The following is a 12271-nucleotide window of genomic DNA, read 5'->3' as shown; positions in this document are numbered from 1 at the left end:
GGGAGTCTTTGTTTTTAGTTAGGAGAGAAGCAACTGTTGACAGATCATGTTTGTTCTTGCTCAAACAGCTGAAGGGAAAGTGTTGTTCTTCCCTTATCTTGTATAAACTACAGATCACACACAGGAAATGCGCAACTGTTAACAAATACACAACCACAGCAGCTCTTCACAGCCAGTCCCTACACCTAGCCTGTTTTCTCCCTGTACCCCTCACACAATAACCTAATGTTTAAGGAGTCATCAGGCTACAACAATTTGAAATTGGTCTACAAACTCTCTGCTTAAGCCCAGATGCTGCAGCTGTCAGCCACCGATGCTCCCCACAGGAGTGCATCACTCCATGTTTGGGCTAACCAGCTCTTAGCTCTTGTTGCAGGACACCCAAGCACTGCTGCAGCCCTTCCAGCCAGGAAGCTGCTTGTTCCTTATGTTTCCCATGCAGAAGCATTCAATTCTACAGTCTCAATCTGCGTCCAAGTACCCCTTGCATACTCTCATATGCCACATCTGCCACTGGTATAGGATCACTTATAGTGAATGGCCATAGTTATCTGGCCAGCAAGGTTCCTCAGAAGAATTATCATTACTCTCATTTCAGACTTATTTAATCCAGCCTGGAAACCACTGCGAGGTCCACCTTACCCAGCTGTGCCTGGAGAGAGGAAGAAGGGTATTTTGGGGTTACCTTTCCCTTCTGCTTAAACAGGCTGGAGAAAAATTCATGTTCTAGAGATGACAGTTACATTCATTACCAAAAACTCCTTTGATCTTTCATTAACCTCTGCAAATTCAGATGCTGATTAGCAAAGAGCCTGTTCAGCTGCGAGTGAACTTAACCCAGGCCAAAAGGCACTCCTTAATCTATGCTTCACAGACACTGATTTAATTTTCCGTGACTGCCTGACAATTCACTCATTAATTTAAATGCTATCAAATCAATGACAGTGAGGTGAGAAGCAGAAGTGCTTGGAGGAAAACATTACCTTGCTCACAAGTCTCATCATGGAGTAATGGAGGAAAAATAATAGTCATTAACAGAACTGCAGGAAGAATCTGTAGAACCACAAAGCAACACATAGCAAAACATTGGATGCACCAGGCTTCCTTCAAAGCAGGAATCCTAATTAATGCAAGATAAGTCTTTAAAACCAGAAATTACACCCCATACAGCACAGTCACTTTGGGAAGGGAAACGATGCTCCAAAGGAGCACCCCATGAACCTGCAGCCCACTCACAGTGCCAAACTGGCAAGGGCAGCGCTGCAGCTTCACAACAGGACTGCAGTGTGCTTTCCATCCATCCATCCCACCTCACAAGAAGGGGTTCCACAAAGTTCTGCAAAGTTCTTTATTTGGCTGGAGGTGAACAGCTCAATTCACCACCTTGTTTTCAGGTAACAAGACAGAAGTGCCTTATTTTCCTCCTTCCATTTATTTGATGGAAAAAAAAAAACCAAAAACAACAGTCCAGATGAACATGAAACTCCACCTCTGTTGGTATTCAGCTGCTTTCCATGGATTGATGGAATGCCAGCTGTCCACAGCTGCGCAAGTGATTGGCTGCTTCTGGCTCTAACACAATCAAAATATTCACAACAAATAACCTGGAAGTACATTTATAGGTTTGTTTTTTTTTTTTTTAAAAAAGGGGGCGGGGGATCCTATCAACTAAACAGAAACTTGTGCTGTAAAGTTCCAAGCATGATAGCATAAACTTCAGCTTGCTCTGAAGGCAAGAAGTGCCTGCGGTCTGTTGTTCTAAGATCAAGATCCTTTTTAATTAAGCATTTCTGCAGAGCTTTTAAAGATGTAAAGTAAGCAGTAGCACGTCACTGCTCCATACCTACGCAAGGCGCACGTGCAGCGCCATGGAAACTTTTGGAGGCAGGCCTAGCTGCTCAGGAAAGACATCTTCTGAGGCGACTGCTTCTTTTATTCCGTGGTATTTGCACGTAGACAGGATCTGCAGTTGCAACACTCTTCCACCTCAACCACTGCCTGCAAGGGGAGCTGGGGATTTAAAACCAGCCCTGCTGAGGAGCTGCTGCAGCCCCTTACACCACGGCATGCTGCAGAGCACCCTGCCTCACATGGCTCATTCCCAGCATAGCAGGCTTGTGCATTTTAACTTAAAATGGGTTTATTCCCTCCCAAACTGAATGCAAAGCAATGCAGAGGGTAGAAATATTTTAAAGAACTGTAAATAAGCTTCCAAAACGGTCTGTATCAGAGCAGGCATCACTCAGCTTGTTTTCTCCAATACCATGAAGAACTGAGGGAAAGCGGCATTAAAAAAAAAATATATATGCTCAGTGTCACCATGCTCATTAACTGGTTGCATTCCTACAAAAAGAAATGCAGCCAGAACCAGGGCAAAGCAGTGCAGGTAAGGGAGCAATTAAAAACTATTGCAAAGAAATGGGAATATTTCAGAACACTACAACACAAAGAATAAGAGAACTCACCAAGCCTCATTTTGCTCAAATTGAATACACGAGTGCATTCTCTAGATGCATCCATTATCTGAATGAATTGGTCAGTTCTGGATTTAGATCCACCACCTTTAGCGTGACAACTACACCATCTGAAGGGACCCCATGCTGCACAAGATTAAATATTCAGCAGTGCCACAAAACCAAGTCTAAATTAGGAGAGTCTGGGAGTTCAACTGCAAACAAGATGTGCTAGAGGGAAACTTCCAACAGCATAATGCATTTGCTCATTATGAAAATGCCTCTGCATAATCTCAGCTTTCTTCACACAGCTACGGAACAAATAAATACCCACACAGAAGAGAAACTTGGCAGACCTCAAACTCTCTCAAGCACAAACCAGATTGTAATAAAAGCTTTAATCATGAATCTGTGCTGTACACAAGTCCTTCCTTCCCTTCCATGGTCAACCTGGGAACACTTAGGTATGGAAACAGACAGCCACACAACACACTTTGCTTCATCTACTTATCAAATCAGCCTTATCAACCAGGTGCAAAACATTTCCCAACAAAATTCAGGGCTGCAGCACCTGCCAGAACCCTGGGAAGTATACATGACATGCTGCCAGCCTCTGCACAGAGTGCTGCACAGACAAACTTCCTGCACCACACAGCCATACTGTGCCTGCTCCCTGCCTGCTGTTGAAGCACAGAGACATCCTCCTCATTTCAGTCTCACCATCCTGTCATCACCTTCCATTCTCTTCTTCAACCGTTACCTTGCAGCAAGCAGAGCTCACTTCTCCTGACACAGCAAACACTTTTAAGTAAGCAATTAAACTAACAGAGATCAGAGCCTGCCCATTAATATTAAAGCACTAGATAGGATGCAACAGACACTATAAATTCTTCTGGACAAAGGGTCAATTTTGTTTGTCTGTGCATTGCATTCTTGTTCATAACAAGATCCTGATCTATCCTAATCAGTTGATAGGCTCTTAGGTAGCCAGGAATTTAGTGTATGGCCACCAAATATGAATTACGGATCTGTTCCATACAATGGTAAAAGTTAAGAGTATGCCATAGAGAGCCACCAGCTACCCAAGGGCCTCAGCCCCATTGCTCTCCAGCTGCCCTGCACAAGCTGATTGGGGTGGCACCTCCAAAAAACCTACAGCAGGTTGAAGATAACTAGAAAAAGGTCTCCTGCTCCCCGTCAAATACCAACAGATCTGCAGTGTGAGGACTGAGGCTGAGAGCACTGACACATCTGTGCCCTATACAGGCTGCATCCTGCCTCTCCCACAGCCCATTTTTTCCTCCATCTAAGCCTGAGCAGCAAGGTTACAGAACTTAAAGCACACTTTGCACTTCCAAAACTTCTCAACTTGCCAGGTCCAGGACACCCAGTGCCTGAGCTGCAGACTCAAACCCAAAACACCTCCCTGACTGAAGTGCACACACCATCAGTCCTGCAGTGGGAGCACAGCGGTGCCTAACCAAGGCAAAGCAGACACCCATGACAGCAGGTGAGGAAGGACATAAAAATAAAAGCAAGGAATTTTCTCCCCCTTTTGCAGGGAGGGACAGATAGATACAGGTTAAGAAAACTATGACCAAAGCAACTGTCTGCAAAAAAAGCATTCCACTGAACTGGTTAGGCAAGGGGCCGAGGAGGACGGCTTGCTCAGGGGCACGAAAGGAAGGTATGTACCTGGGGGAGGGGGGCCAAGCTGCTCCATCACTCAGGACAGCACGCCTGCTCCCATCAGTGAGGACCCTCAGGGTCCCTAGAGCCCCCCACATGCTGCTGGGACAGGGGCAGGACAACAGGATATCTCCAGGCTCTGCAAGCCCCACAGAACACACTTTTTCAGGAAGCCTCCTGCTAAAGTTGTTAACCCAGAGAAGCTTTGTTTGGGTCTAGCTAGCATCCCTTAACACTGCTGACTTAAAAGGACTTCTAAGGGGGGAAGGAAAGTCATAAGGGCTCCAGGGCAGTGGAGGGGTTATTGCCCTGCCACACACTCATTCCTTGAGGAGCCCTCAGACCCCTCCCTCCACAGCTCCAGGGAGCTCCATCAGTCAGAAGAAATCTGTTTTTCATACATCACCTGGCTTCCAGCACCACAGGAGACTCCTTGGAGGCACCATCCCTCTGCAACTCCGGGAGCTGGCCATCACTCCACCACAGGCCCCACAGTCACAAGCTCTATCCTAGGCCATGAAGGAGATCAGGGAGCAGCATCTTCTTGCGTGAAACCCAACAGTGGCTGATAGGATGCACATACCACTTACCTTTCTGGGTGCCTGCAGCTCCACGCCACACCAGGGCCATGGCAGATTCTAAATGCTATCTCTGCCTATAGGGACCACCAGCCTTTCTACTCTGCTACATGGAGAGGTAGATTGCTGCTGGGGCTTCCCAGCCTGCTTGTGGTTAAAGCTATGGGAGAGAAAGAGGCACAGCCAGCAGCCTCACAGACAGGCATCCTGAAACCAGCTGCACAGGACATTGTGAAAGAGCTGATCACAAGGCACGAGACAAGGGGAAGGCTGCTGACTGTTTAATTTCACACCAGACCCACAAATTCTCTTCCTGTCCCCTCCAGCTCATCTCACCCTAAGGTAATGCCAATTGCCAGTTTCTCCCACTCCTTTCTTCCACAGAATGCAGGAAGAATATTTCTTCCTTAAGAAGAAAGAGCATGAGAACTGCAAGGTCACAGACGAGCAACAGACATGGTTGTAGCTTGGACATAAGGGGTTCCTTTGTAACCATCTTCTCCTTCAGCTCTCTCCCAAGAGAGAGTTGCTCTTAAAAAGAAATGGATGCAACTGGTGGCTGTTCAGCAGAGAAGGACCCAGCAGAGAAGCCCACCAGTGGGACAGTTTTCTTAGGGCACTGCTCTGAACACCGATGCTCATTCTCCCCTACCAGTTCTGTTGCTTGCAGGCAACTGTACCAAAATCAAAATAAAGTCACAGCTCTTGCCAGCAAAACTCTTAGGATCAAGGATGAAACATCTCTTAAGGCTGGAAGTTTCATTTTTCAGCTGTAAGTTGCATGAAAGCACAATGCTTATTTCAAACCTCAGTTGGGATCTCTTTAAAGTCCACAGAAGGACGATTGCTTTGAATAAACCAGTACCATTCACCATGAGCCTTTTAAGATATCACACAGTGGTACATCGCAGAGACAAGCTGGCCTCGCTCTTTTCCAGAGACAAATCTAATAATGAAAAGCACTCTGCCTTGATCTCACTGTTCATCTTTCAGGGCCCCTCTGTTTCTGCTGCATTCCTTTGTGTTTATCTGCCCTCTTCAACTCTTTGCTGCAATCAGCTGCGTGCAGCACCTCGTGTCTAGGAGTGACATGGCTGAGGTTACAGAGAGACAGGTGCAAGGGGAGCTCTTGCCCCGAAGCTATCCAAAGGAAAAGAGAAGCTGGAGGGGAAGAGGGTTGTAAGGTATTTCAGATTAAAGCCGACAAACAGCAAACACCTTGCCTGAGGCTACACATTCTCTGCCAGTGCAAGCTGCAAGCCCCAGAAACAGCAAAGCAAACACAGACTTCTCTGCAAGGGGGAGTTGTCACCTGTCAGGGATGTTTGCAAATTTATAGGGAGGTGGTGGTGGTGCTAAGGGGAGTAAAAAGAGCTTTCCTCCTTTTAAAAGACAGGCTGTTTGCACAGGTTTGCAATGCATATTTCGCTTTGTGAAGGCTTTTGTGCAGCACTCAACTAAGCAAAGGTTCTGTCTTCCAGTGAAGGCAAACTGGAACTTTTATTAATGAACATGGGGACACCCAGACTCGAGCAGTGCCTGACCTGTTGCTTAACAGTAAAGGCAGGGATGGGATGGAATTTCCCCACTCCCCCTTTAGCTGATCACCGGGGTGAAAAACACTTAAAGATGTTACCATGCATCTTGGCCTCCTCAGAGATGCCTCCTGGAAGGCTGGCATCATAAGCAAGAAATAATTTCACAGCTAAAGCTGCCTGCCCTGCTTTCCCAGCCCCAGAACTGACTCCAGCAGTGGTCAGAGAGGACAAGAAGGGGTTTTCCACTGATGTTTCGCTGCACCACAGACAGGAGAGGGAGACTTTGAACAACAGCTCCAAGATAGCCTGGCAGCTGCTGCTGTGCACTGCTGACAGCTCAGAGAAGCCAGAGATATAAAGGCTTTGCTAGTACTCAACACAGCAAGTCCAGGTGTAGACATGGAAGGTGCAAAGCTACTTTAAAGTACCAGGGATTGTTATACACAGGGGCATAACTAGTTCAAATAGAAAACTACCAGCCCAATTTGAAAAGCAGATATTCCCTCTTAAACACAGACAGTCTCTTGAAAAAGCTGAAGAGAGAGATGCCATTTTACTGGAGCTTTAGTAGGGCAACAAGGAAATTTGAGAAGTATCCTTTCAGACTCGCATTGCAGGCTTGCACACTCAGTGCTGCCCCTCTGAGCCCACCCCAAATCAAGAGATAACCAGACAGGAATCAGCTGTCTCTCTGTGGAGTGGCTGGAGTAGCTGCACCCAACCTCAAAATGGCCTTTCCACCCTTTGCAGTTCCACAAGGAAAGTGGCACACACTACCCTGTCCTGTTTCAGCAGTCACATCAGGCAGGCAGAAACAGGTCAAACATTCTGGTACCCAGGAGTGCAGTCAGCGTAACCTGGGAGTTCTTCCTTTGCAGATGCAAACCTTTGGGTTTAGGTCTTACCGACACCAGTGCTGCAAACACGCCATGGCTGAACACAAAAGACATTTGTTGATTAGCTAGGAAATTAAACTGTAGTTTCTCAGGACAAAAGTACAGAGGAACAAGAACATTTAGAAAGCAACTGACTCCAAAGCACATAGGATTTTTGCCCTGAGCCTAAGGCCCAGGAAAGTGTAAACAAATAGCTCAAACTCCTGACACACCACCTGCTCCAGCCTGCAAGAGCAGAACCTGGCTTCTTCACCAGAGCTATTGGTAAGAAGGAACTGGCCACTCTGTGCCAAAGGCACACACCAGGGTTTGATACACATTCCAGCCAGAAAGGATATTGGCAAGACACCCACAGCTAAGAATCTGGAAAAACATGGGGAGAAAAGAACAAAACAACCATGATCTGAAAGCAAGTTTTCATTCATCTGGTCTTCAAGCCAGTTTAGCGCTCAGAACTATTTTAACCTTTGTGCCACAAAACAAAGTTCTAAGCAAGGAGAGAGCAGGGACAGCTAAGCACCTGGACAAGCACAAGAGATTGCTCTTCCACGTTTGCCTGCCTCATCCCTTCGCTGCCCTTGCTTTAGCAGGAGAGGAGTTGGTGAAGAGTCAACCTGTTCCCTCTGGCAGCCCCAAAGGCTAAAAAGGGCTCTCTCAGCATCTCAGCTAGCCACAAGCACTGGCACCACAGCTTGACACCACCACAGTCACCTGGTAGAGCCACACTCCCAAACAGAAGACAACAGAAAGCAGCCACAGAACCATCAGGAAGGGGAAAAGAATCTCAGAGCAATGCAGCAGGAATGGCTTCTGCAAAGAATCACCTTCCTCTAGGGGTTAAAGAAATCCTCGCTACTCACCCACATTGGGTCACTCAGCTCCGTATCCTGCAGACGGACACAATCCATGCTGATCTCTATCTTGTTTGTAGGGCCATTTTCAGATGGGTCATCAATGAAGTTCAAATCAATTGGCTGAACCGAGCATATTGGCCTATGAGGAACAAAGCAGTGTAGTTAAAATGGGCCAAATCCCATTCCCCTCAACTCTCTGTGTGTCAGGGTGTTCCCCAGGACTTGGGTGCCACCATTAAACCAGACTCAGCATCAATTAAGGAATTCCCAGTGAGCACCCACTCCACCACCCTCCATGCTAGCAACAGTCCCTGACCAGGGCTGGACCTGGAGATACAGAAGACTGAAATCCCAAAACCACCTCAGACAACAAAACTGCAGGGCTGTCCTGCTCCTAAACACCTTCTTCCATAGATCCCACTGAAGGGCAACTTACTGTTCCAGGAAGTCCCAGATATGCTGGATCATCTCTGGGCTGAGGAACTCCCTGGGCTGGGAGCTCTGGGACATGGCTGAGCGGTAGTAACTCTCCTTCCAGGAGAAATGGCTTGGAGTTTCTACAAACCTTATGAAAGAAAAGCAGGAAAAAAAAGAAAGAAAAAAGAAAACACACAAAGATATGTTGAATGCAAGAGTCCAACTTGATGAAAACCCATAAATAGAAGCTATTGTGTGAAAAAGGAGACACACTGAATGCCTGTAACATTCACAGCTGTACAACACACATTCCACACTGCTGCAGATGCTGTATTTAGACAGCAGAGAATTCAACCACTCTTGTAAATAAGTTAAATACATCTCAGTGTCTACTGGAATGATGCATCATAAGAAATCTCAGAGAAATTAAAAAATCTCTCCATTTTGCTCCTGGAACTTCTCACGTAGAGTAGGGAATGTTGTGCAGTAGGTACAGAGTACCTAAACGGTGCACAACTCCCCACTCTGCACTGCACAACCTAAAGTGATTAGGTGACTCCATCTACGTCTGCAGCTCAAGCCTTGAACTAAAATATATTAAAAAACAACAAGATAACTATTTTTCCTTTTAATCAAGGAGTTCAGTTATATCACATCAGGATATGCCTGCTTCTCAACCACCTTTCACAGCCGCAATAATTTCTGAGCCACCCCAGCTGCTCAATGCCGGATCCGCTAATTACCTCAGCCATTTTTATCCCCTTAAGCTCCCACAAGCCTCACAGAAATAGGTGGGCCCTATAGGAGTGGTGACGAAGCTGGAGCACTCATGCCTCCCACAGCTGCACATTCTCATCCCACTGCCCCATTGCTAAATTCAAACGCAGCAGTTCTTATGCCCGGGTCAAAATACTCAACGGCTGCAGGGATGCACAGGGGAATTTCTCAAATATATTTGCACTTGAGATCTCAGTTCAGCTTTTAATTCAACCATCAGTCAGGTGACTGCTTTTCCTCCCGTGAGGATGAAGGCACCCCACATTTTCATGGAAGAGTCCTTCGGGCACAACACAAGCAAACAGCAGCAACCCTTGCCCAAGGAGCAGCTGTGACAGCAGACAGGACTAAAACTGGATTCCACAGAGAATCGGATTAACATTTGTTTTGGTGCATTTGGTGATGTTTAAGACAACAGTGAGAACAAGATGTATGGAAAAGTCAGATTTACTAAGCAGCAAAAATTAATAAAAAGTGTCTGAGAGGGAAGATCACACTACAGCTGTTCTTTTCCTCTACTTATTCCTGAAGCATCTATTGTTGACTGCTGCTAGAGGGGGAATCCAGCTCTTTATATTGAATTTATAAGGCCTCTCATGCTTTCAGAATGATTCGGAGCTGCAAAAGCACGGATTTCCTCACTTCTGCTGCTCACAAACTGCACACTCTTCAAAAAGGACAGATAGTTCCCCCAAGCAAAGAGAAATCAAGCGGCTTCAGCCTCTAGAGCCACAGCTAGGCACGTGTCAAATACATCATGAAATTGTATGACTTGGAATGGCCCCTTCAAGACCACCTGGTTCAACTCCCTGAGGTGAACAGAAACACCCACAGCTCCATCAGGTGCTCAGAGCCCTGTTCCAGCCTGACCCTGGCTGTCTCCAGGGATGGGGCACCACCACCTCTCTGGGCAACCTGTGCCAGTGCCTCGCTGCTCTCAGTGTAGAAAGCTTCAGCATCACTTCAATTACTCATCCATTTTTTCCTGTGATTAAGATTAAAAAACCCCTTTAAAATACCCAAGCACTATAGCTAATAGCGCTCTCACCAACATGACAGCATGCCCACGCTGAACATAAACAATCACAAGTCCTCCGAGAACAGCAGTTATCCCACAAAGTACTAGAAATTACTCCTTTTAGGCTTTCAGTCTTGTAAGGCACTTTCAGGAGTGCCATATTGAAACCCAGACCAGCAGACCTGCCCTGAAGCTGCTATATAAGCTGAGCATCAGTGACATAACAAGCTTTGGAGCAGAACATCAATACAGTGAGCCCCTAAGGTGAAGGCCACTGATTGCATTTAGACTTAACACTTATTAGGAACTAAGTCCCTAGGTAGTGACAACAGACAGCTATATCACACCACTGCTACTTCCACAGGAATCGAATTCACCAAGAAGTTGTCATGAAAGAGACTGCCTCTCCTTCGAAAAGCCTCAAGAGCAATGATGTTGCTGCATGCCACAATGCTCCTGCCCACAGCTGGGCATTCCCAGCTCACAAGAGCTACAGCAGATTTTACCTGACAGCCAAAAAGGCATATTTCCCTATACCAAATGAGAAGTACCCTGGTTAACTCTTACTTCCATGGAAGTAAAAGTGAGACCCCTTCCACACTCCCCATATGCAAACCAAGCTGTTTCCTTCCCTTATCATCACGTATTAAAATATAAACCCAGTGCCACCTTCCTTAACAAACAGCCTTTAACAGAGCAGAGTAGCCTCTGTTTACTAATGTGTCCACCAAATGAAGCAAATTTGCTCTTCTTCTAGAAAATAACACAACTGAAGCCTGGGCTGGATCCACCTGCTCATGAATTTCACTTCTCCAGCTAACTGTTCTCTCCCACATCAGCAAACCCTCCTCTCCAGTAAAACAATCCCTGAGTACCTGAAGTTAATCACAAGAGAGCAGGAGCTTGCAATGTTCAAATTGCTCCTTTTATTAAGGGATGCTCAAACAAAACCCCTTTCACCCACAGCCACTCATCCCAAAATGCATCACAGGAGATAGTGCTGTTGATCACAGCCTCTTGTACCAAACCACTGACTAGAACGACACAAAGCATGGTAGTAAGCCCTGTCTAGCCCACCTTCTGCTTTAAGCCTACAAACTAGACTCTTAATTCACTTCACTAACTGCTGAAGGAGCCTGCAGGCAGCTTGCCACAAGCTGTAAGTGCACCAAGGTAGAACTGCAGAAGGATTTATGGCCCCATCAAGCTGTGAGCTGAATAGACATTGCACCCCTGAGTCCCCTCCTTTAAAAGCCATAAAGGGATCTTTAATTAACAAAAACAGCCGTTTAAATCTTCTGCGAGATGCAGATTCTTACCCAGAGTGCAAGGTTTACTGGCACTGTTCTTCAACCACTGAGCCCCAGGGTGAGTTTTAGCCAGCAATGCAAACCTGCTCCCATCAAGATCTACCCCAGTCCCATTCTGCTTATTTTACAAGAGTGGGTGAAGCCACAAGGCATACAACAGGTGAAAACACTTTCCAAGATTACTTTTCAAGATCTCTGAAGCCTCCTGCTTCAAAATTGTTTTGCTCTCTGCTGATCGCCTTGACTACACAGCTTTGATAAGCCAGCAGAGTGGGGCTGCATCCCAGCTGATGCATTTTGCCATCATGCAGACGAGCAAGAGCTCTGCAAACTGCCAACAAAAGCAGCGATTTTCAGCTGTGCCTACACAGTAACCAACATCAGTCTCCCTAGGAATGTTAAGCTTCACAATAAGGAAATTAATTTAAAAAAAACCAAACACCCTGTCCACCTCCCCAGAAAAGAAAACCAAAAGAAAACCAGCAAATAAAACCAGTTGGCAAAGCATTTGCTTTTCACAAGCGTTAGCCTACCTGCTCTGCAGCTGTCCTTCCCTAGGGCTAAGGCTCCAACCCTGCTGGGGATAGCCCCAATGGCTCAGAGCAGCACCTCAAGAACCAGTGGCAAAGCCCAAGGAAAACAAGGCATTTCAGCTCATTCCAACCTCGTGCTTTCTACTCTTCACCACGTTTTTCCCCTTCCCACCTTTGTGTGAAAAAGACCAGAAAAAAAAAAAAAAAA

The 12271-nt window shown here is 46.3% G+C and overlaps 1 protein-coding gene across 1 annotated transcript in view; it reads right to left on the bottom strand.

Moving 5' to 3' along the window:
• The window catches only part of TP63 (tumor protein p63), a 93126-nt gene that overhangs the window by 68334 nt on the left and 12521 nt on the right, over positions 1-12271 (bottom strand). Inside the window, exons 2-3 of the mRNA XM_042820745.1 lie at positions 8445-8573; positions 8015-8147 (exon numbers count right to left, since the gene is read on the bottom strand). Of these exons, the coding sequence (XP_042676679.1) occupies positions 8015-8147; positions 8445-8573 (262 nt within the window). The remainder of the gene's footprint in view (positions 1-8014; positions 8148-8444; positions 8574-12271) is intronic.

Source organism: Centrocercus urophasianus, unplaced genomic scaffold (assembly GCF_019232065.1).
Source record: "Centrocercus urophasianus isolate 14NV4802_14NV808 unplaced genomic scaffold, USGS_Curo_1.0 seq_19, whole genome shotgun sequence".
Lineage (NCBI taxonomy): Eukaryota > Metazoa > Chordata > Aves > Galliformes > Phasianidae > Centrocercus > Centrocercus urophasianus.
The sequence above is the reverse complement of the archived record's forward strand: the minus strand, read 5'-3'. Positions and strand labels throughout refer to the sequence as shown.